The following is a 25,943-nucleotide window of genomic DNA, read 5'->3' as shown; positions in this document are numbered from 1 at the left end:
TGAAAAACTGTATTGTTCCTTCCACTGTTTTAGTTTTCGCACAGAAATGTTCGTGGATACAACCAAATAACAGAAACAAGACATTCTGCATAGCAATCAGCCATTATGCCATTGCTGGGTTTTATGAGGCTCCTTACTATAGAGTAACTTAGCTTAAAAGCAGCAGTAAAGCCAAGGTACAGGTCATGAGAAAACATTCTCAAAGGGTACTGAGAGTTTTTAGCACATCATTTGTATTCAGCAGTGGCTGAGGTATCTTGGAACCGGCTGTGCCTATGAAATATGCATACCTCAAAGTAAGAAAAGTTCCCAGGTAACTCTCTAGCTGCTACATCTAACATCTTCAAGCAGTGCTGCTGCTTTCTGTGGTATTTGAATGATACTGAACGATAAAAGTTCAACAGCAGTTCAGATTTTTTGGAGTCTAAGAGGAAATGAATATAATTAAGTTAATAACATACCTGATCGTCATGAGACCATCAGCTCTGTTTTCAACTCTGACAAAGCACATGGTTTTAAAATGATAACTCAAAAGAGAAAAGCAAAAGCTTTTAGATAGAGATGAGTCAATGAGATTCCTTCTGACCCCTTGTCACCTACTGGGCTAAAACTAGCATGTCATATTCACAAAAAAAAAAAACATATTGACCCAGCAGGCCCAAGTTACGAATTGTTGGCAACCTTCCTTCATTCATGTAGGTGCACAATGACACTTTTGCAATTCTGATGAGATACATAAAAGAGATTTGATGCAGTGTGGTACAGCCTATCTCCTGCTCAGCCCTGCTTTGTTACTAGCAGAGTAGCTCACTGGCTAAAACCAAGATCTGGCCTCCTCTTCATCCAGCTGCAGGCCTTAGGATCTCAAATGGCTTGTTGGAATAATAAACATGCACTAGGCATATGATTATAGAGCATTTTCCTGCCTTAGTTCGTGATGTCAGCACTGCTCTTCATCATGCTTCCCCTCCATCCCTCCTGCATTGAACAGTGACAGGCTTAAATTCTTTTCACAGTTGACGCATCTTGCAAACTTACTCAGTTTTCCATTTAGATTTCAGACCAAGACCAAAGTTTAAAGAAAATCATTTCAGCAGATATATCATGAAAAGCAAAAGAAACTTTCAATGCAAAACTTTAAAGCCAGCTTATAAAGATTTCAAAGACTGAGTTACTTCCATTATAGGAAAATTAAACTGCATTTATTCTTGGATGCAACATAAGAGTGAAAACAAAAATTAGGAAAATGGACAAAAATTCATAGAGAGAAGACCGATTACCCTAATTTGGGAGAAGGTAACTTATCTCCTCACCTAAGAAGTAAGGTAGTCATCTGGTTCATGGCAGCTAATCTGACATCATCTCCAAAACTCCATGTCACCAGAGGAGAAGCTTGCACACACTTCCTATCACTGAGCTCTACCCACACTGTCACCACACGGCCCTGAAGCTTCAACCTGCCACAACGGCATCTGTGTACCTAACCCATGCCACCGTTTGGAAGAATGAGGCTGAGCAAGTTAAGTGAGCCAACACAAACAGGTGAACACTAAAAACAGTGCTCAGCAGCAAAAGCTAAAGCTCATTATAACTTATCAGACAAAACCAGATGCCATAGAAAGTTTTAGGAATTAACTGAAATTCAATGAAAGCTTTTGGTCAAGTTTCTTGACTTCAAAGGTTAAAAGCTCCAAGAGAGTTCTGCCCTGTTTTCTCTCTTGAGCCACGTGAATGTTACCATATGGGGCTGGAAATGTCATGGCTTTCAGGTTTCACAGGCACCAAAGTATCAGTACTGCACTCTAATGTAAGCGAAACACCATGACCATTTCTTTAAATACACCTTCTGCCTACAACAGATTTCTAACTAAACAGAGTTGAACATAACAAAGAATTAAACTATGCACAGAGTAATACTAGCAAAACTACAGAGAGAATTTAATTGCGTAATACATGAACACAATACTTAGATGCTTCAGGACAACCCCTGTAAGCAATTTTGTTTCATGCTATGAATAGCTCCCAAAAAATAGCAGGAGTTGCCATCAGTAGCATTCACCATCTTTACTCATACAACTGAAACCCAAACCCCCTTACCAAGCAGTGCTTCAGTGTTCCCTTCAGACAAGGAAGCAACACAAACTTCTTTTTTCAACATGGGAGTATGTTACTTCCCCATTAATGCCCTGTCATGGTTCCCGTGCAGCTGTAACCAGAGGACCAACCTTTTACAGCATCTTCAAGGTAAGCATCAGGCTATGCTTAAATCAGCAAGTGTGACACGAGAATCTGACTTGTAGACCAAGATGTTTGGTGCTAAGAATACAGATTTCACTCTGCGTGAATTTCAAAGGGCCGTGCTTCAAAGAAAATCTTACCTGGTCCAGTGGACTGAACACCTGCCAAGTAGCCAAGACACACAGGATATACACCTGGCAGTTTAGCTTTATCGACAAACGCCATTCATACAATGATCCCACCATGCAATGGAAATTGAAGCGCAAAAAGCACGGAAAAAAATCGCAGATTTATTTCAGGAGCATTCAACTGACCCAAGATAAAAATGGCAGTGTAAGCGCACCCTTGAACTCCCAGTAGCTTCCCACACCACTATTATCCGTCATCACTATGGGAACATGCAGTGCCAAGATAAGAGACATTCAGATAACCTCCACTCCAACTAAAGTCAGCTTAATTCTTTACAAGCTTCAGCATCTATCCTCATGATACTAACTTCAATATCAAAGCCCATATCTCCTATACATAGAGGTAAATACTAGTCATTAATCTACACAATCCAATTTTGATTAAGCAGGCCAAGAAATCAAGTTGTCACCCCAAATGTCTTCTCTCTCACCCTTGCAGCAGTGATCAAATTACAGTTATATATGATGAAAATCCAGACTGGGTAAGAAAAGTTCTTCCAATTTGTTTTTTCTTTTTTTGATGACAAAGTACCCCAAGCTTCCTCAGAGACTTGCACCACACAAAACTACTGAGGAAGTAGAGTTGTTTTCTCATCTTTTTTATTTTCATTCTAAAAATTAATCACAAGAACATTAACTGTTCAGTGTTGCAAGTACCTGAGGCCAAGCTCCTATATATGCAACAAGACTGTTTTCACATGGCAGTCCAGTATCATATTTGATTTATTGATGCTTACATCTTTTTTACTATGAGGACTACAAAACACAGAAAATATCAACAACCAAATTATTTGGCTTATATAAAGGAAATACAATGGATTTTAGAATGACCCCAGAACCCTAATATTTACAAGTCTTTTCAATAACAAAAACACTCTATGAAATTCCAAGTTCATCAGTTCCTGAACATGTTATTAGAAAAAACCCCAAACAACAAAAACCAAAACAACACAGAAAGAAGCCCTGATCTCTGATCAGCCTTAACTGTGATGTTATACAGCTTGACTAATAATTTTAACAGTTTTCACTAAAGGAGTGTTTTCTTTTTCTTTTCCTTTTCTCATATCCAGATTTTCTTAATGTAGTCTCTAACCCCATCCCAAAAAAAAACCCATATGCTTGCTTTCATATACAATTATAACACTGTTTTGAGACTTGGTGTATTTTTAGTACTGATAATCAGCACTTTCCGGGCTATTACATTTCCTACAGAACACTAAATAAAAGTTTTATTAATTTGTCTGGAGACATATAGGGACTACCTGCTTTTCCTGAGAAGTGATAACACTGATAACCCACTGAAGGAACAGTTTTGCTAGACCAATTATAACATGGAATGAATATCCTTTAATAACATTCTTTATTATGAGAATAAATACATAAAACAACACAATATATTAGCCACATTTCCTCATATACATTCAGAATATAACAAGAAGCTAACAGGCATAATCATCAGAACCAGTTGAACAAACAGATTTTTACCAAGCCAAAATCACCAGAGGAAAGCTGGAAAGTTTGTGTGCTAGCAGCAGGCAAAGAACGAGTGATTTCATTGTTCCTTTGATATTAATTTAAAGACAAACATACTGTAGTTATAAGCATGAACTGACGAAAGTGTTTAGCTCCGTGCAGTGGCCGTTTGAGGTTGCTCTGACTGCAACTGCTTTCCAAGGTATTCCCTGAAATACAACAAAAAATTAGATTGAGAAACATTCTGAAGACCGGGGAGTATGGAATAAAGAAAGAGGAAAAAGCTTTAAGCTTAGAATTAACCCTTAAATAATGTTTACTGTTGATAGTCAAGTGGAACTACTATGAGAGTACCTAAGCTTTAGGTATCCATCATCTACTGTCCTGAAAATAAGGTACAAACCAAACATCAACAACACTGGAAAAAGAAGCAGTCCAGTCGTAATCTTTAGAAGTTCTGGCAACTGTGACAAATCATCCATGAAGCCCACAGATTTTGCTCGCTAAATATACATGTTAGAAGCTGTGGCAAAGGCTCTCTTCCCATAATCCAGCTGCATGAGCACAAGTAATACCGATGGACATAATGGCAACTTAACCCATAGCCAACCAAAATAGACACTGACTAAAGAACTGTACGTCTGAGTTGGAAAAAAGAACAGATATTTGAGCCAGGCTCACTGCATACCAACAATTTCCTCACCTGTATTTTGAAGTGCTTGTCACTTATTTTACACCTATCATCTTAACACTGGAACAAATGCCCTCCATATTCTTAGCATTTGCCTTGAACAACAATACCTACATTCTCTGTAATACTACACAATCCTTGAGAATGTTCCCATCTTTCACTGTCTCCCATGAAAGCACCTCAACATCTCACAGAATCACAAGCTGAAAGTGGTATTTAGTAGCGCCTGGGTTATTGCTTGTTACAGAAAATACACTTCAATAATTGTACCATTGTACCAGCAGAAAGGTAGGTTTCAGGACCTGTGACGCATACACACTTTTTCCACTGCTGATTGTACACTTAGCATGCAGTTTTTCCTCACTAAACAGGTATTTCAGCCTACACAGATTAAACATAGGAAGCAGTTCACAGAAATTATGTTTAGAATGAAGCCTTAAAAAGAACTCAAAAGATAATTCAAGAGTATGCACTTGTGCTTTATTTAGAGTTAAAAATATTCGTTCTTACTGTACATTTCAAAAACTAGTTTTCATTTTAGTGTCCTATTGAATGGCTATATCCTAGGCATTACAAATCCTACCACACAATGAAGTTTAGGATCACAACTGTACCACCCAACATCATTTTTCTCAGTTTTAAAGTTAAGTGTCTAGAAAAACAAAATTCCTATAATGTTAACTTCAAACTCCCCTAGCAAAGAAAATACCACAATTTGGATGCTGCACATACGTTATGATTTAGCACCTTCCTTCACAGCTTTATCAGGTGTTGCAGCAGGATCACAGTATTTTAATAACTGGGCTGCACTCAACAGATATGATTCTTGATCATATTAGGTATGTTACCACCCTCAAAGTAGGGTGGCAAAGAAGGAAATGAGCTGCTCTCCTGTGGTTTTGCAGGACTCAGAGCTGTACCACCAAAATAAACAAATTTGACAGCCACCCAGAAACAGCCAGCAACTACAGAAGGGTTTCCAAACCTCCTCCTGCTCCCCCAAGTGTTCTTTCTCCCTTTGTTTCAGGCATGTACTGATTCTAGTACTTCTCCGACATCCAGCCTTGAAAGCAACTGACGCTTAACTTGCTGTATACTTGGCTCCGCAAACAGCATCAAAAGGCTGCAAAGTTATTTATTTATAAAGCACACATGAACCATTTTGACTGTGAATTTCTCACACAAGTACTCAGAAGTAGGAAAATCAATCAAACTAACAATCCAGAACAGTATAACTATTGCATAGCTTACACTGGTTCAGATGCATGCTCCAGACTTACTAAAATCCAATCATAATGCAGTGTATTCAGCAAAATCTCTGAGAAGGCAGAGCAGTCACATATTCTGTGGGTACTGAGTGCCTTAATGGATACATTCAATTTCTAAGGACATGCAGTAGATATCACAGTATCTTCCCTACAAAGCCATTTCAGTCATTCATTTGCAGGTGTGAGGTTTAAGTCCAGGGACAAGGAAAAGCTTTTATCTCCCCATACAGAGGAAATATTTGCAGTTATTGCTCTACATGATCATGCTACAAACCCAGGTGAAAACCATCCTTAGCCACCACAAAGGGCCACTGAAATGCACAAACCTTGTCCCATCTGCTGCTGCAAGTACCAGTTAATTTTCTACTTGCTTATTATTTCAAATCTACTATCATTGGTTAACCTAGGACAAGTTCTTGCCTGGCCAATGCCAGATGATGAGAGAGATTGGTAAGAGACTGATAGGAGGGATTTAGACAACGTTTCAGAATGAAAGCTTCATGTGCAGCCTTAGGAGAGCAGACTGGCAGATTATTCTGCCAGGCCTTTAGTCACTTCTCCCTCTGATCTTCCACTAAAATTCAAGATCCTGAGATTAGCTTCAGTAGGCCCCTGTTCTCCATATGTTAAAACACATACTAAAAGGGCAAGAAGATGTAAGTATATTTTTTTTTACATACTGGTATTTCATTGCATCAGGAGGTTAAGTAGCACTGTAAGCTTCAATCTTCACACATAAGTGGGACATAGGTGTCCATCACCATGTATTACAAGTCAAGCATCTAAGATTTTATTTATCCTGCACTTTTAGTTAGTTAAAAGAAAAATAGGATTTTAGAATTCATGCTTACTCAACAAAATTTGAATTACCATTAGGAATGCAAGCATTCAACACATCACACTGTAAGAGCATGTACAATGAAAGAACAGTAAATCTTGTCACCAAGATAACAAGTGACTTTGCAAAATATTGAAAACAGCATCTGACAGCTTAGAGATGCATGCTACAATGGAAACTAATGAGATATTTTCTAAATTGCAAGCTATAAATCCACAAATTGGACCACTTTACCCTATTCTTACACTTACTTTCTTAGTCCTTCCTTCATAACTTCAGACAAAGACCACTATACCATAAAAAGCATTGTGGTTGGTATTTTGCAAGCACACCAAGTTTCTAAGATGGTTCACACGGAAACAAAAGTACACAACATACGAGTCTGGCAGAGATTCATGCGTGCCTGATCAGCTCATATTATAGACTAAGACAAAACATATCCTGCTAACTTTGACATAGCTGAGCTTTGGGGCCTACATACCTACTGTCTTTCAGCACACAATCTTACCACTAATACCATTTTTCACTTCTAACCAGGCCAAGGAGATCTGCAGAATGTCAGTGTGCATTCTACAAGATGTACAAAATTCAAATACAAATTTGTGGAAAAAGAGCAAAATACAGTCCTGGCCAACAATAAATTCAGTCACCAACTCCCTCCACTAGAAAGCTGCCTTCTACCTCAAGTAGGCATTGTATTATTGTATATAATATTTCAAAAGCCAATCAGAAGCAGTAAACACTTTCTCAATACAAAAACACCAGCTCTCCAGCCATTACATAAGGCTCATTTTAATTTCAAATCTTCTAAGGTGATGAAGAGAAATGAAATTCTATGTACTAGCAATACTGTGCATGCTTACATATAATGCTTTATTCCTTAACTGCTTTCCAAGAAAGGGAAGGAAAGTTACCACATGCTTAATAGTGCTCCCTCAAGTCAATAAGCATCTGGAAAAGTCTGTTCTCCCTGACACAAACAGACTTGAATTAAGCACATCATTTTGGTATACTGACCCTTGCTGGAACTGTAGATGTGAACTCCGTAGATGTTTTTAAGGTACCTTGCAGCAGTTCCCAGTAACACTAACTTGAAATCAGTACTGAAATGCAACACAGAACGAGGTGGCAATTATCCTCCAGCATTAATAATCAAGATGGAAAGTTCATTGAGCAAAGGTCCAAGTTCTCTTTGGAACAAAAAGTTCTACTTTTGACTGTCTTCCTCACAGTGGAACAGAAAACCATCTTTATGACAAAGCAGATGAAGCTGGTACAGACAAGCTTATATTTACAGTTATACATTCAAACGTGAAACAACTGATTCAGTATAAATTTACAAGAGCACAAAATATTACCTCTGCATTGCTGGAAAGTGTCAAAACAAGCTAGTCTAGGACACCACTTTTGAGAGTAACTACACAAGCCTCCATTTCCCAACTAGCTCTCAGAACAACAGAACTTGAAACACCACATTTTCTCACTTTCTTGGTTATTCATAAGTCTGACGGTGAGGTACAAGTAATTTCTATTTGCAAATTATCTTTTCATTTATATTAAAATAATCAAGTGAGATTTCCACACCAGCAATTTACCCTTTTTCAGGCCTGTCTTTAAACACACTTTTTCTGCAGTTTCCAGAGTGCTTTCTCCAAGAAGAAAAGGAAACTTAGAGGTGAATACATGAAGTTGCTGTATCTCGAATCTTTATTCCAATTTGTTGCTTCATTCCATTTAATTGGCTTTGTTGGTATATGAGAAACACTGACACCCTCAAGCTAAGATACACTTAAGTGTCATGGTAATTGAAACAAATATTTATAGGTCATTTAGGAAAAGGCACAAGGAACTGATCCAACATGTAAGTCACCAAATTCAGTGAGTACGAAATAAAGAGATAACTGTAAACTGACACAAGACCCTACCTGAAAATTTCATACTAAAGGACAATCAGTCACTGACAGATGGGGAAGTTTTATGGTGCATACAAGAGATTTCTAGAGGCCATGTGCTAAAGGGAACAAGCCTTGATGTTTTATTAGTACTACTTTCAGTGTTATACTCTGAACTCTAGTGTAGTTTTTTGTAGGATTTCCCTGTCCTATAAAGAACTGAAAATTCTTCTTTTTAGGAGGCAAGGGAAGAAAAGTGGATGAAACATAGAAGAATGGAAGGATGAAACTGCCACATTCTCTCTTTTCTAACAACATTTATTTTAAATTCTTGCTTCCAACCTATTAAAGAACCAAGTTATCAAAAAATATCTGGCAGTTCGGAACACCTGTAATTTCTAGCTTGTTTTAGTAGTCTAAGGTTCCTAAGAGGCAGAATGCTTTCCTTTGACAAAGAACAAGATAAAACTACTGACTTTATTTTTCTCTACCTAAACATAGAGTCCCCTGTTTTTGAAAATTAAACTGAAAAGCCAGTTATGAAGAAAGTCTACGCCTCATGAAAGGGTACAGAAGTGTAATAAAGTTACAATATGAAGTCTGTCACATGACTCAAGCCACTCAAAAAACATTGCCAACATACACTGTTACACACAAATCAAAGATATGACAAATACTTAAACAATTTCACAAGACAGGCAGCAGATGGAATGTTTAAACAGACAGAACAGTCTTGCCATCTTTATATTGCATTTCCACTAGCAATCCAATAACCTGGATTTGTTGAGAAACACCAGTTTTGGCAATTTGTCATGGCTTCACAAATAGGTATTCAAGCTACACAACTGATGCATTCCCAGTTCTAAGCAGTTTAAAGCGCCCCTTGAAAGCATTCATCTTGTGTTACACTGCTGCAAAAACAACTGTTCTGTTGTATAGATGTGACAACCCCTGGAACCTTCTGAGCAGGAGACGAAGTAACAACATGAAGTAGTAAATGAAGTAGCAACATGAGGGCAAGGTTGCAACTGTCTCTCAAGTCCCCATCTAATCCCGGGGGGGGACAAAGCTGACACAGCCACCCTTGAATCAATGCCTGCCTTTCTCATGAAGCACTCACCCAACTGTTCTGGTGAGACAGTACTTTTTGTTCAGGTGAATTGCTTTCTGGTAATAAGCTCCCTTGAACCTGGTTACTGCAGTGTCACATTAACAATAGTGGTGGCCAAAAGAAAGTCAGCTGGAGAGGGGCCACCACAGATTTATCTGCCTTGTCACAGAGCCACAGCCACACTAGTCAGTAAAGAAAATAAAGAAACCAGGTGCTATCAAACCTGGAGCTATGTTAATATTTAGTTCTTGAAATATAATATTAAAATATCATACTGCTGGATCGGAAATTATGCCACTGCATAGTTTTGTACATTATTTTATATATATATACTATATATATATATATACACTAAATATACCATATGTATATTTTAAACATTAAATGCACTGCTCTTCACAGTAGTAAATAAAAATAGTACAGCTATGTTCTTTAGTTTACTACTTTCAGAGCTGGACTGAGAGGGGGCAACTGGAGTGCTATCACACAGGGAATCTGCAGTTCTCTTCTGTCACTTCTTTGCTGAATACAATTTTCTCCCTTGACTCAGTGGATTAATGCAATGTGAAGTATTTCAAGAAAAAAAAACAAAAAAGTTTAAAACTTATAAAATACTTGTCTATTATACCAACACCGACTGTAAGAAGTGCTGAAGATAACCCAGCACAAGCAAACAAAAAGAACAAACAAATGTACTGAAGAGTTTAACTCCATTTTCCTATCAGGAAATCAAATCTTTAAAGTAATAGCAATCAGATGTGAAACTACCCAAAAAAAGTTACTTCTTTGGTGACATGATTTCAGCACAGCCTATGAAAATAATTTATTTGGAAAAAAAAAAAAAAAGAAAATTCAAACTGAACAGGATGTTTAATATTTGCAAAATATTTGTTCCATGTTAACAGAAGCTCCAGAAATATTAAAGTGTGTTTTACATAGATGTAGATCCCGTAACAGAACATGGTCACAGTGTACAATTCCCAGACAGCACACACACACTACAAACCACAGTCCCTACCTGTATGGAGGGAAGCTTTACAAGAGTACATATTTATGTTCAAATAAAAAGATGAAACACTCATACTATGTATCAAGTGTGCCTATCACTAACTGGATTTTTGCCTAATTTGTCTCACTCTAGCTAGGAACTGTCCTGTTAAAAATGTTATTTTTTATCAGGGACACACTATCTTATCAAACTTGTTAGTTACTCCTGTTATCTACTAAAAAGGAATTGTATTGATGATGAAGGCTAAAGAAATGGGGTAAATAAATACAGTGGATTCCATTATCTTGTATGTATTGCTCCCTAGATTTAAGCCTACTCTATTAAGCAATACACATCTGAGTTTTGGGACAGGGATAAAAAGAAGGGGGGGGAAGGATCAAACTTCACAGCTGCCAGTAATTATCATTACACCTTGCACCTCTCTCTACTAAAAGCAAGCATAGTAGAGAAGCTATTTTAGGAGACACATGGGCTTTGGAGAACAAACTTTATGCCAAAGAATAGTAAGAAATGCTGACTATTCAATGCTAACTCCATAGAAAAACAGCTTCTAAATATAGCATACTGCAAATCCTAGGCAGATTCAGGTTTTTTTTAAAGTCTCTCTACATAACTAGATACTTTAAAAGATAGAAAGCAAGTAATTTTGTCTGAGACGTGCACTCTGAAAATCATATATGAATCTGTTGCATATCCAAAGCTTATATTAATTTGTTGCTTCATTCTGTATGCTATTTATTAATTTTACTTCCAATACCATACTTGATCATGCACCAATGATGCATCCTGACTCCCATTGTTCAACATCTGCTAACATACCCATACTCTCCATGTAGGTATCAATTCACTGACTAGCAGTGAAGACTTTATTCCAAATAGCTGCCTGTTTAGAGGATGTTTATAGGTTAGAGCCTGCTGAGGTGAAAGGATCCTGAGGAGATGAGGCATCATACCTGAGCACAGAGGTAATGGCATAAGCAGAAAGGTAGGGCAACACAGGCCAGTATTTTAGTCAATGGGAGAAACTGCTGAAAGATGGTGTGAGTTCCACCATTACCCTGACTCAGCCAGAGGAAAATCAAACAAGCCTGTAATCAGATCCACTCTGGTTTCGGTAGCATTTGGATGAATACTGAAGATTATTTCACTGAATACCAGGATGGAAGGGGCCTCAAGGATCATCTGGTCCAACCCTTCCAGGAAAAGCATAACCTAGACTAGATGAACCAGCACCCTCTCCAGCCGAAACTTTAAAGTGTCCAGTGTTGGGGAATCCACCACTACCCTGGGGAGATTGTTCCAATGGCTGATTGTTCTTATTCTGAAAAATTTTCCTCTTGTGTCCAGTCAGAATCTCCCCAGGGTAACTTGTGTCCATTGCCTCTTCTTTACCATGTGACTCCTTGTAAAAGACAGTCTCCATTGTACCACCCTTTAAGAACCGGAACATGGTGATAAGGTCTCCCAAGCCTTCTTTTCTCAAGGCTGAACAAGCCCAGTTCTCAGCTTTTCCTCACATGGCTTCCCAGTCCTTTGATCATCTTTGTGGCTCTTCTCTGGACCCTTTCCAGCCTGTCCACACCTTTTTTTGTGTGGTGAACGCAAATAGCTCATTTTAGCTACAGAGGTTAAGCCACTGCATTTTATTTTACATTCACAAGAAGAGCATACATGATCCATCTCTGCATGTCAGCTAGGCTGGATACTCCAATGATTCTCTTTTTATTTCTGATCCTTGGTCCCCAGCTCCAAACAGCACTGCTACTGGCAGAGCAAGACTAAAGTAATATGGTGCACTTACTACACGAGTCATGAGCAAACTTTTCCTGAGCCTAACCTGGCTAGGAGACAAGCAAGTCTAATGCACTATGCTCTTGATGACTGGTAAGGTCAAACATAAATTATTTCATTAGCTTATATAAATTAGTTCATTAAATGCAGAACATCTAGAATTCATCTAGCTCTTATTTTAGTGAAGTAATAGAAGGATAGAATTAATGACTTTAGAATGAAGCCAGGAGACTACAGGTTCACAAATCTTAAAGACAAGAGATTATTCCCACTGATCTACTTCAGGCACTGAAATTGCTTTGCACTGCCCTGAAAACAAAGTGCTGTGTTCCACAGCTCACAGAAGGGACTTGGGCTTCTAACTGTAGGTGCTTTGAGTCACAGCATCCCATCCCTTAAGTTCAGAAAAATGTTGTGTATGAAGCACATGAAAGACATGTGCTTCATCTGTATAGATTCACATATTGGGTTTCTTTAAAGTGATATATGTAAGCGTTGTCAACTTAGAATTATTTGATTCTTTTAAAGTACACATCATTAAAAACATTGTTCCAACCAGCACAAGGTTCCCAAAGCTACTTCCTAATACTAAAATGGTCAAGTTAGGTATTGCCACCAAACATCAGCAAAGGCAAGGAATAAGGAGATGATGTTTCTCATAGATAGTGAAAGCACGACTTGAATAGGACGTACACAAAAAAATTGCACCATCACTGCCATGCCAAACTCCTCCATCTGCCAATAACAGGTTTTTACCATCAGCATGGAGTGCCACGACTAACACAGTGCAAGTGAGATTAAAACACAGGATTAATTACCATTTAAAGACATTAAGCAAGGCTACAAATATAGCTTTGCTCCCTGCTTCAAGTGCATGATCGTTTAACGTGCAAATGTAACTAGAATATTTCACCTGAACTTACCTCATCTGAAAGGCTGACAGCAGTTACTGCTTTTGCCAACCCAGCTTCACCATTTAATAGAATGCCTGACAGTCTGAATTCACCCCATTTAGCCCTGTCTTAAAAACCCCTAAGGAAAAGCAACTTGAGCAGCTTGTACCTAACTATTCAAATTACTTAGGAGTTAATTGTCTTCAAATTGAGTTATTAGCAGTTTAATGATACAGCTAATTTTTAAACAGAATGCCACTTTAGCTGTCCCATGACACTTGGGTCAGGTACCAAAGGTTTTCCTTGTTCTGCTGCTCTAGGCTCCAAAGCTTGAGCCTGGCAAAGCAAGCATTTTCTAACCCTTCCCTTGGTTAGCCTGCAGGGCTAGGAAATGCAGGACAGAGGCAGTCAGGTTAATGTCACAAATAGTAATGCGGAGTTGTTCCATGCCAATTAAGCTCAAGTTAAGAAACAATTCCTCTGAATGAAGTAACTGAATTCCAACACATGTGGAAGCAAGGAGAAAAAGGCTTATTGTTTCCCCAGTTCTGAAGAGCAAGATAAGCAAAACCTTTAAGCTGCTGAGTAACCCATCTTACGATAAAGCAAAGCTAAATAAGTAGACACTTGAACTGCACTGTGCAGCAGTCAGAAGGCTCTGCTCTCTCTTCTCCCCACACAAGCTATAAAACAGAAGAGATCCTGACACACATCAAAAGCCAGATCTATACAAAGACAGATCTAGCTTCCCACATACAAACAATGCGTCATTTCCTCAGTTCAAGCTACCTCATGTGCATTCCAAGGGGAACATGCTTTGTCAAATATGAACCAAGGACAATGCATCCCAGAGGCCTGATGCAGTAAGAATTAAGTAAGAACATACTCCCTAGAGAGATGACAATATTAATCTGAAAATGGCACTTAAACAGATCCTTTTTGTTGACATGTCTGAAGGTCTGAAACCAGATGCAATTGTAATCTCTGCCTCAAGTCTAAAGGTTCACTAACTGAAAAGCACACACAGAAATGTTCACACCATTAAAAAACCAAGACAAATCTAGAAGACCTGATGTGATATTCTTAAAATTAGTATGCTTAACTTGAAAATGAGAAAAAGCCAGGTTAGGCATCCAGGAAAACTTACTACCAGTGAGATTTATGCTGGAGAAAGACCAGAGCTTTGTACTTTTATTACCAGATTTTCAAGACATCAGGACACACAAGACCTGTCCCCCCTGCAGAAGGTAAATTCAGTAACTAAGCCTTCAACACTGTAATCTCTATTTAGCTATTGTTGGTTTATAATACTCAGTGATTCAAATATGAGAATAGCACAGTGAGAAATAAGCATATCAACAAACTGAGAAGCAGATTGGAGTGTAACATTCACTAAAGACCCCAAATTAGGTTGCACTCAGCCACACATTGTGTCTCCATCTTCACACACTCGTATTTGGTTAAAAAATACTCAATACATTCAGTATTTTTAACCAAAGTTGTTGTTACAGGTGGAGAATATTAATTCTGAATTTGATACAGTAGGTTATTTAAATGTGTGTTTCTCTGCTATGGAAAGTTCCCACAGTATGAAAGAGGGAGGAAGCAATATATTGTTATATTAGAATGACGTTATATTAGAAAACTAATGTTATATTAGAAAGCTAACATGCATGAGAGTAAAAAAAACATTCTTCAGAAGAAAAAGGGAGAAAACCATCTTTCTTTTATAGAAGATACACTGCAGGGAGAGCGGACACGAGTTTTTGTCAGCCTTGCTAGACCATCTTCAGTAGTCAGAATGTGCTTGATAAACCTTGTTCCCTACCACTTTCACACTGTTAGCATCACCACTACTCAGCCTTTTAAAAAGATCATATTGTGTCAGAAGTGAGAAGGCTGACAGAAATTGTAGGTACTTCCAATCACCAAGCTCTTCAGAAATAAAAGGTCATTTAAATTCAAAATCAAATTAGTTGTTTTTAGCTCAACATCTATGTTTAAATATACTCAGATGTACTGTTGCGTTTTATCTTTCTAAGGTAATGCCAAATTGGAAATGTCACCTTTGGTGAAATCATAATTAATAACCAGATTAAGAAATCCTAATTAATATTTGTAACTCTCCATGCTTTATGCTTAGCATAATTAATTAGTTTGGCAAGTTAAACTAAGTTATTTCACAAACACTGAAGTTTTTCAGATCTTTGGTCCTTCAACTCTTCACTAGAAAGGTCCTGTGCTCTGTGGAAAGGCAGCATCACCCACCAGCAAGTTCTGTGGCAGAGCAAACCAGAACTTGGGGTTTTGGAGCTTTATTAGAGAACTAGTCAAGAAACAATGAAAGAAAAACCTCACTTCAAATGCTATTCTCAGCAACTGATGAAAGAGATACCAACAAATGATTTTCCACTTCACATAATCAACCAGACCATAAGCTTCTGCTACCCCAGGAGTTCAAGAAAAATTGTACCTACGCCCCTTAAAACAGCAACAGGAAAATAACAGCATAGGTGGGGGAAAAGCACTAGAGCAAAGAACAATACAAAAGAATGGTCAGGCATGCATTTGGAAAAGCAACTGTCAATTAAGTACTCGAACAACTGCAAGCCTAAATTACAGTTCATGCTGAACATTAAGCAGTTCAGATAAGATGAAATACAGTAAATTACTCTTGTGACACTCAATCATGCAAGGTGAAGCTACTCAAACTGCAACCAAAATACACAGAAAAACTAGCTAAGATCTTACATAACAGCATCATATTGCTCTATCATTTAAAATTGCAGTCTTACCATATAAAACTGTTATTCCCCCTTAAAGAAATCTCTTGTCTTGAATCCTCTCCCCACATCAAATATTTCTCAGTGTTAGTAGTATATTAACTAATCATATATATTAATTAATCACATACCAGTTGTGAACCATCAGCTTCTGCACAGCCAGTAGTGCATTATAACGAACTTGCTGGTCTTCATGATGCATGTGGTTCATTACCAACTGCTTACCACCAAGTTGTTCAATCACTCTGAAAGAGAGAAGGGGAGCAGTTTTATTGATGTTACTTCAGCTATCCTACCCAATCATCTCATGTTCAAGGCATTAAGAGGTTAAGTCACATAATATTTGTTAAAACTGCTTGTTTCCTAACATATACGTCTTATTTGACACATTACCAATGCAGATCTCTCATACTAGCTATGAATTTAATGTTTTTTCAAGAGTTGACAGCATCAGAAAGTGTTTGTACTGGACTCCTCTTTGCTACCCACTATTTATTTCCATAAGTTTTGAAATAAACAACGATCCAGGAAGAAGCCCTTTTCATAGAAGGTTATTCATCCAGCTTGGTTTGAGACAGTTGGCAGGGTACTGAACTAGCTATGATTACTTAGGAGGAGGTAATGCCCTCCCCTCGATAAACTGATGATAACCACGTCACTCCATTTTTCGCAAGACTAAAGCCTCAGTCCAGTCCAGCAGTGCCTAATCCAGAAAAAATGCTTGTCAACACACTAACACCTGTTAAATCACCCAGCTGGTACACCTCACAGTGTTTCCTGACATTCAAACTGTACTAGAGCCACAGCTATTCCTGTACACGATGCAGAACTGGCTGCTAAGGTACCATTTCCAGAAAAATCACACGCTTGAGCTCATCTTTCACTACAAACTTTACCACAGTAGTCAGCCGTAACTTTTTAATAGCTATAGCAAATCCCACACAAAATACTGATGAAACCTTTTATCATGCCATGAATATATCATCTCTTAAAAAAATATGGAAAGCAATACACTTAAAACTTGAAAAACTACCACCACCCAGATGACACTCTACATGCAACATTTTGGTCTGTCATAACAAAGAAAGGTTGGAGAGAATTTGCAAGGAATATATGAACTGATTACTCACTGACTAACATATGGTTTTTTACATCAGTTCTCTCACAGGTCTCTGAGCAGTTAAACATAATATCCTGTGAAGAGACTATCCTTTGCATTACTATTAACCTGGTGTTATCCTGCCATTCTAAACTTGCATTAGCTATCTGCTTTTATTACTATTCTTTTCATGGCCAAATTAATGCATTACTGCTGCACAACACATTTTTGCAAACTGCATAACAAGTATAAAAATGTAGCATGGGTACGAAAAAGAGAATTTCCCGTTTCACTTCATGACTCCATCCTGGAGAACACAAGGAATATTATTTCCCAGAAATATCAAAACATATGAGGATGCTGCATACAACACGAATGCATTTAGAGAAGTGCAACTGTTTTAAGCTGGAAAATCATGGCTGAGAATTCAAAAAATTATTAGCAATGTAACAGAGTCAAAAAAGCCTGTTTATGCCTTAAGCTGCCTCACATTTTTATGACTTAAATATAAAACCACTGCACACGAGGACAAGACTACGAAACACAAACAAGAATTTTTTCCACATTACAACACTGACTTAAACACGGAATTTTCAGGAACCGAGGTAAAATAAGGCATTAAACTCAAAAGCTTCCTTACATTAAGAACACACAAGGATCAAAATGAAAAGTTAAAAGCCTATAATCACAAATGGTAATAGGATATTTCAGATGACAGTACATCACTGAAATTATGGCTAAGAATATGACGAGCCAGAGAACAGCATTCTTGCATAACACTGCCTAATGGTACAAATCCCTTCCCAGACATGTGTTTTATACCCACAGGAAAGAAAGTGTGAGGAAGGTTCACAGTTAATACCACTCCTTCAAGTTCCAAACCTGCGCAAAACACTACTGTTCTGTTTTCCCTGTCCTCAGCTACCACTTACTTTACAACAGCAACAGACCCCAGTGAGCCGGTTATGATTCGTGCACAACTTCTGCAGTTCCCCATAATAACAGTGCACCAAGCTAAAACAGTGACAAGTCAAAAAAGTTTCTGAGTGCTGAAGAGCCAGATTTTAACACAGCCCATTTAAAGGGAGGAAAAGGAAACAGAAGATGATGACAAATGAAAACAGTTTAGACCATTATAGGAGACAATAATAATATAAAATCCACACTACATATCTAAAAGGAGACCAAGATAAAAAAGGGAACACAGTTAAGCTGTTTCTAAATCACAAACAAAACAATGGAATGGCTCTAGGAGTCAATCTCTTGTACATGCAAAACATAAAACCCATGTTCACAGCATTCAAGTGACTGAAAGTGTTTATCTTGCATAGCAGTAACCCTTGGGCCACATGGAAGTTGTACTGGAGGCTGATGTCTAGCCTGCATTTACTTTCAGTGATGGGAAACACCAATGCCATACTGCATCTCTGCTGTTACACTGTTAAAAACACACGTGGCTGAGCCTCATTAGAAGTCCACAGTGCTACTGCCTTGAGAACCTGACCCTCAATGTGCAATTTTAAAGGCAAGTTAAAATTATTTAAGCTGACACCACTACAGAACAGACAAGCAAAAATGTAGCACTTAAGTTTAACAAACATTTTCTTTTGTCAGACAAAGGGAAAGGTTAGCCAGAACTGCTACTCTAAGTCTCCACTGCGTGCAGCAGGTAAACTCAAGAAGTTTTAGGTTCGAATTCACCTCTGCAACCTTCGAAGGCAGAAGGACAATCCAGTTAAGAGTTAAGGATAAACACTTAACAGAAAAAAGCATTTAAGACATTTGCATTCTGTTATTCTTCTAAACCAATGAAGAGCTTCCACTCTCAAAGTGAGTCATGCAATAAGAGTGTGAAATGCCAGCCAGACCTGGGAGGAGTAAACTATACCTGATGAAATCCATCCACAGGTCCTAAAGGAGCTGTGCAAATGAAGTTGCTAAGCCACTATTCATCATATTTGAAAAATCATGGCAGTCAGGTGAAGTTCCCGAAGACCCCCCATTTTCAAGAAGAGGAAAATGGATGACCCAGGGAATTACAGACCAGTCAGTCTCACCTCTGTGCCCGGCAAAATCTTGGAGCAGATTCTCCTGGAAGGCATGCTAAGGCACATGAAAATCAACAAGGTGCTTGGTGACAGCCAGCATGGCTTCACTAAGGGGAAATCCTGCCTGACCAATTTGGTGTCTACAGAACTGATGGACAGGAATAGAGCAGTTGATGTCATCTACCTGGACTTGTGCAAAGCATTTGACACTGTCCCACACGACATCCTTGTCTCTAAATTGGAGAGACATCAATTTGATAAGTAGACCACTCAGTGGATAAAGAACTGGCTGGATGGCTGCATGCAAAGAGTTGTGGTCAATGGCTCAATGTCCAGCTGGAGACCAGTAACGAGTGGTGTCCCTCAGGGATCGGTGTTGGGACCGGTCTTGCTCAACATCTTTGTTGGTGACATGGACAGTGGGATTGAGTGCACCCTCAACAAGTTTGCCGATGACACCAAGCTGTGTGGTTCGGTTGATACCCTGGAGGGAAGGAATGCCATCCAGAGGGACCTTGACACGCTTGTGAGGGGGGCTGATGCCAACCTTATGAAGTTTAACCATGGTAAGTGCAAGGTCCTACATCTGGGTCAGAGCAACCCCAGGCACAGCTACAGGTTGGGCAGAGAAGAGATTCAGAGCAGCCCTGCGGAGAAGGACTTGGGGGTGTTGGTCTATGAGAAAATGAACATGGGCCAGCTTCAGTGTGCGCTCACAGCCCGGAAAGCCAACCGTATCCTGGGCTGCATCAAAAGGAGCGTGACCAGCAGGTCGAAGGAGGTGATCCTGCCTCTCTACTCTGCTCTCCTGAGACCTCACTTGGAGTATTGTGTGCAGTTCTGGTGTCCTCAACATAAAAAGGACATGGAACTGTTGGAACAAGTCCAGAGAAGGGCCACGAGGATGATCAGGGGACTGGAGCACCTCTCGTATGAAGACGGGCTGAGGAAGTTGGGGCTGTTCAGCCTGGAGAAGAGAAGGCTGCGTGGAGACCTCATAGCAGCCTTCCAGTATCTGAAGGGGGCCTACAGGGATGCTGGAGAGGGACTCTTCATAGGGTAGCAGGTTAAAACTTAAACAGGGGAAGTTTAGATTGGATATAAGGAGGAAGTTTTTTACTGTAACGGTGGTGAGGCACTGGAATGGGTTGCCCAGGGAAGTTGTGAATGCTCCATTCCTGGTGGTGTTCAGGGCCAGGTTGGAAAGAGCCTTGGGTGACACTGTTTAGTGTGAGGTGTCCCTACCCATGGCAGGGGGGCTGGAACGTGATGATCTTAAGGTCCTTTCCAACCCTAACTATTCTTATGATTCTATACATCATGGTAAGAAATTGATGTGGGAACTGACATATATAGTGCTCAGGTATTTTAAGCTTTTAGTCCTAAAATTGCTGATGTCATGCTTAGTAAGAATACACTATATTACAAAGGAAATTATTTAAAAGAAAGAGATTGATGCATTTTAGTTTGTCCATCAGAACACAAAGTTAAATAAGCCAAGTCTGTAAGTAGAAAGCAGCTGAAGTATAAGAATTTGATAAAAGAGTGTGGGTCAGAATAGTAGTATAATAGTTTTTATTTGCTAGTGACCACTCTCTTCAAAGGTTGATGCACTTCTGAATAGGTTTAACACCCTGACAGTTGAGCAGAGCTGTGGTCCCACCAGCAGTACTTTCTCCCAACTACAGATGGAGATGCAAGTCCTGTTCATCCACTTATCTGACTTCACTGCTTTGGTGCAGCAACTGCATGGCCAAACTAGCCCAAGCATTATGCCACATTTGGACAGATGTGTGCAAACTGTTTAAATATTATGCAAATCACTAATAAAATGGTTTCAGCTCAAAACAGGAGCATCCAGTAGCAAAGCTTCTTCAGATTTGCTACTTGCAGGCAGCAGTGCAAGTTTACACCTTACTGAAGAGTATCTTGTTTTCCCTCCAAATAGCAGTTGTCATAAACTCTTTTGGAAGACACGGGAGCTAATTAGCAAAACCCAGTTAATTTGTTCCAATATTTTAAAAATATCTTCAGTTCAAGATGCTTACAAGACTACAAAGGCTGTGAGTTTTTCTAAGTGAATAAATGTTTTTAGCATACATACAGCATGAAGTTTCAGTCTGTTGTTCATGTTTCTCCTACTACCAGGACAGCAGACTGAAGTGTTCATGAAATTCCCAACAAGCCTAGGAGACCATTCTCATCTTCCCCATTAAACTATATGCAGAAATCAGAAACAGACCACTACTTTGCTGCAAAAATTAAGTCACATGTCCCTTTGGGTGACTGATGAGCACAATTCCTGCAAAATCCAAAAGCCCCTTTCTGCTTCAGTGGTCTCCATTTACCTTAGAGATGCAATTATTCAGCAAATATCTCTGCTCCCAGGTTTAAAAAAAAAAATATGCAGAAATGTCTGTTTGTGTATTTTGACAGGAATTCAGGCTGACAATAAACATTAACACTTTCATTAAAATGTGTATTTGTGTAGCTAAAAGAAAACATGGTAAAATAGAAGACTGATAACTGAATACGTGCTAGCATCACTGAAATTACAATAGCAATTGTTTGTGAGAAAAGAAATCTTGCATCTGTAGTTTTAATTCACAAAATAGACTTAATCATTGACATAGTCCATCCCTACTGTAAGCTCAATAAGTCATAATAGAAGGTAAGAATCATGTTGCTTAAATTCCTGGTAGTTCTTCTAATTTCTTCTGGTTCATGTCTTTTGCTTTAGTCTAAACAACTCAAGATTTCTTTATAGTCATAGGTTCCCATCACTGTTAAGAGACACTGAAATACATTAAGCCAAAGATCTTGTCTGTATTTTCTCACCTGATCTAGTTTGTGTTTTCGCACCTTCCTAGTGAATTAAACTTAAACACAACCTGCAACCCCTATGTAGCATATTTTAATATAAATGCACAAAAAAAGCCACAAGCAAAGGATATACTCTAGCTAGTCTCATAAGTAACAACATGTTGGCATTTTTCTCACCGTTTCCCCCGGGGATAGTGTCGTACGTACTCTCCCACATCATGAGCAGCTACAGCCAGCACTTGTGGGTCATCAGAAACCTCCAGAAGTTTTGTCAGGATTCTAAGAAAGGATTTGAAACAATCAAGTCCCAGGTTTCTGTTTGGGGTTTTGCTTTGGGTTTAAGCTTAAAATAAAAAAGTCTGTAACCATAAAAATACAAGTCACCTAAACAGCAAAGCTAGAATAGAAATTTTTCCAAATATGCAGTTGCACTTAAAACAATGGAGATCCCGCCCTAGTTAACAGAATTAAAGCATTCACTAGATTGAGTTTAGTGAGCTATATCTACAAATACCTATACCTAAGGTTTACAAGGTATCCCCTTTTTTTATACGGATGTTTCAAGACCAGCAGGTTTGAGTTCAAGATCAGCTGTACTTCTCAAACGTATAAACACTTACAGACTGGAACAGGGGTGGGACACAAGCACAATGCCTACACAAGGCCAACAGATGATGCTGCTTTTGTTATACAACAGACCCCAGTCTTGCTTGCATGCTTTTCCCAGCTCCTGCACCCAGGATCAAACGCTATGGATTCAGAGAGCGGTAAGGCGACATTGCTGGTGACACAGCAAGGCGGGTATGACAAGCCTGCTATCTATCAGCCTTTCTCCAGCTCTGTTCTTCCCCTCACCTTCTAACAGTAACCTTGCTCTTGCAGGAGAGGATGAAAAAGGGCAAAGTTTTTTGGAAAACACTGTCACACAGAACTATTTAAAAATTAAAAGGCATTGTGGCAGTTGAGAACAAAGCAGCACACCGAGTTCTTTGGTTTGTACAACCATGAACAACTCTCAGCTCAAGACTGCCAATTTCTGTTAGGTCTGGCACTTATTAGAAAATGCTCAACAAGAAGAACAACACATTAGCAGTTAATAACAACACAATTAAATATCTGAGAGCTCTTACAAGCTGCTTAAAGCCTAGACATCTGTAGAGTACATACTTTCAGAAGCCAGCAAATAAGTCCTTAACTCCAAAAAGAAAGATGAGCTTCAGCTTCACTTAATCTAACAATCTATGTGTATCAAATACAGTCTCAAGACAAAATAATCAGACTGCAATGAAATGCAGCAAGTCAGATCTTCCATGGAGTGCTGACAGAGCTTCAATCCACAAGTATTCAAAAGATAGGAGATCATTACACAGATCAACAATAACACAAAACTAAGACTAAGGTATGGTAAAAGTTTTTTAATTGCATCAGTTAGTCTAGCTGTTTTTTCAAGTGAAAGCATAAAAAGAGTCAACAGCACAAATTTGTATGCAAGTTAAGTTAGATGTACAACCTCCATCATCATCCATACATTTTGCCCAGTAAAAGCAAATAAACAATTCTACTTCTGAACAAAACTAGCCATGAATAAGAACCATATATTCTAAAAATAGCAAGATGTTCTGACTTGCTTTCATTCTAGACATTACTTCATGTTCAAACACAAAACATTAGATACAGGTTCAGTTAAACAGAAAATATTAAAGAATTCCGTTATTCAAGACTTAAAAACTTACTTGAGTAGCTCATAATTCTTCTCATTTAGTCTTACAGCATTCTCCCGCCAAAACTTCTCAGACTTGTGTACAGGACTCCACTCCAGCCTTCCTGACTTGAGCTCAGAACTGTACTCATCGAAGGAGCTGCAACATATAAGACCTAAATGAAGTATTGGCTAAGCTTCTACGAACATAGTTTGAACTGTGTGCCCAAGCTCGTCCCTATCAAGACAAAGGTGGAACACAACTTGCTGTAACAAATATGAAAGTCATCTCTCTGCAGAGCACAAGAACTGTGCCCTGTCTGAAAGTTCAACACTTTAAAAATAACGAAAGGCATGAAAGAGAAAAATTTGTTTTCAAACATACCTCTCCACCCACTCCAAAACACAATTCCTGAAGAAAAACAAGCAAATAGAGGAAAAAACAAGCCACACAACCACAGCATTAAGGAACTTAACTGGCTGTTTCGCCCCTTTTCTAGGATTTAACTTCCTCAACCACGGACCCCAGTCCTTGTCTTTCATCCAATTAAACCTTTGACATGAACTACAATATGCAGTTCAATTTATGCATAAGAGCAAGAACTAGGCAAACACTAACAAAAACTTCAGTTTATCTGGACAGCAAAATATATGCTAATCAGGTAGTCTTCAGCTTAGACTGGAACTTCTATAGGATTCCTCTGACATCCTTTAACAATTTATCAGTTACAAAGATGATGCAGCCAAAAGTGAAGATTTATTTCCTATTCAGCTTGTAAATACACACTTAGAATATGAAACTTTTATCTACAACCAGCATCTCTGTATGCTCTACCTTATCAACTAGCATTTATATATCCTAATTCTGTATGTTATTTAGCCTTAAAAAATAAACAAAAAATTACCAATGTTCATATAATTGCTTTTTTTTAAAAAAAAGTTCTCACTGCAAAGCATACCTAAGGTCCTGCACACTCTCACCAAGCTTGTCCAGTAGAAATTTGATATCTTCACTTATGTCTTCATCATCATATTTCTGCTGATCCAGATTCTCTAGCTGCTTCAAAACTTTACACTGAATCATGGCAAGAGCATATTCTTGGCGAGTTTCTCTCTCAGTAGATTTCTCTAACAAATTCTAGGGAAGTAAAAAAATCACTTTAAGACCAGACTACTTTGAAACAAAGCAGTTATTTTTAAGAAATTCTTATTGTTGCTTTTTAATTTATTGACAGAATTGGCCACTTCCCCAAAATAATCATTCCAAAGAAGTAAAGTATGAGTCTGCCACACAGTGGCTGCTTTAAACCTACGTTTAGTAGCATAAATTGCCTAGGACTGACCTTACAATGCAGGAGGAGCATCCGTATCTGTCACTACAGCAGATGAACAGGAACTTATCACAAAAAGAAAAAAAAAAAAAGGCTCTGTCTTGCAAGGTGGAAGTAAAGCAACCCTATATGCTGGAAAACAAAACCACTACTGAATTCAACTTAGGTCATTTACACTTTTTCCCCCCTAGATTGTGTCCTACCTTCAATACTAGAAAGTATTAATGCACCTGCTTTCATCATTTTCCAGATCAAATTGGGCTGACTACAAAGACTAATCAAAGAAAAAGGCCAAGTTTATATCCCAAATCCCAGATTATCTGCTATAAGCAACTACTTTTATCTGGGATTATCATTTTATATTTCTATGCAGCAATAGCACAAAGCAGGAAAGCCTCCCCCTGTCAACCCCCACCAAAAAAAGAATACCCATAAACAAAAAACAATCTGAAGTCACCTTTCCAACTCAAGAGTTACCATCTGGATTAGAACAGCTTCTTTTGAATTTGGCAGTATTCCAGCTAAACATTTTTACTCAAACTGAAGCTTGTTGGTAAGACTGGAATTACACGCACAGAATGCAATAGCCAAGTTCAGTCTCATTTATTTAATCAGCCTCAAATTTTGTTGTTCAGAGCTAGACACCTGCGCTTTTTGATAAAGCTGAAAACATGGATTCCATATAAAAGACAAAGTCCTTAACAAACAGAACACGTGTTTATATAAAGCCTAACATCTACCAGCATAAGCAAAGAAACAATACAGAAG

At 38.5% G+C, this 25,943-nt stretch overlaps 1 protein-coding gene and 1 long non-coding RNA gene across 3 annotated transcripts in view; both read right to left on the bottom strand.

The window, feature by feature from the left end:
* Nucleotides 1-3,769: 3,769 nt before the first annotated feature.
* ATP6V1H (ATPase H+ transporting V1 subunit H) overlaps nucleotides 3,770-25,943 on the bottom strand; it is a 287,370-nt gene continuing 265,196 nt past the window's right edge. For both annotated transcript variants that reach the window (XM_061448478.1, XM_061448479.1), the window contains 5 exons: nucleotides 24,804-24,982; nucleotides 23,879-24,004; nucleotides 22,323-22,424; nucleotides 16,307-16,420; nucleotides 3,770-4,108 (listed from right to left, as the gene is read on the bottom strand). In XM_061448478.1, coding sequence (XP_061304462.1) covers nucleotides 4,048-4,108; nucleotides 16,307-16,420; nucleotides 22,323-22,424; nucleotides 23,879-24,004; nucleotides 24,804-24,982 — 582 coding nt within the window. In that variant the 3' untranslated portion in view covers nucleotides 3,770-4,047. The remainder of the gene's footprint in view (nucleotides 4,109-16,306; nucleotides 16,421-22,322; nucleotides 22,425-23,878; nucleotides 24,005-24,803; nucleotides 24,983-25,943) is intronic.
* On the bottom strand, nucleotides 18,887-20,674 carry LOC133266849 (uncharacterized). The gene is made up of 2 exons (XR_009742536.1): nucleotides 20,640-20,674; nucleotides 18,887-19,162 (listed from the first exon to the last, which is right to left on the bottom strand). It is a non-coding gene; the product is annotated as an uncharacterized LOC133266849 (long non-coding RNA).

The sequence above is a fragment of the Pezoporus flaviventris genome, unplaced genomic scaffold (genome assembly GCF_033815535.1).
Source record: "Pezoporus flaviventris isolate CSIRO_AGI_PZ_B2104156 unplaced genomic scaffold, CSIRO_AGI_Pfla_v1 ptg000007l, whole genome shotgun sequence".
NCBI classification, from domain to species: Eukaryota; Metazoa; Chordata; class Aves; order Psittaciformes; family Psittacidae; genus Pezoporus; species Pezoporus flaviventris.
Note: the sequence above shows the minus strand (reverse complement) of the source record. Positions and strands in the feature narration are given on the sequence as shown.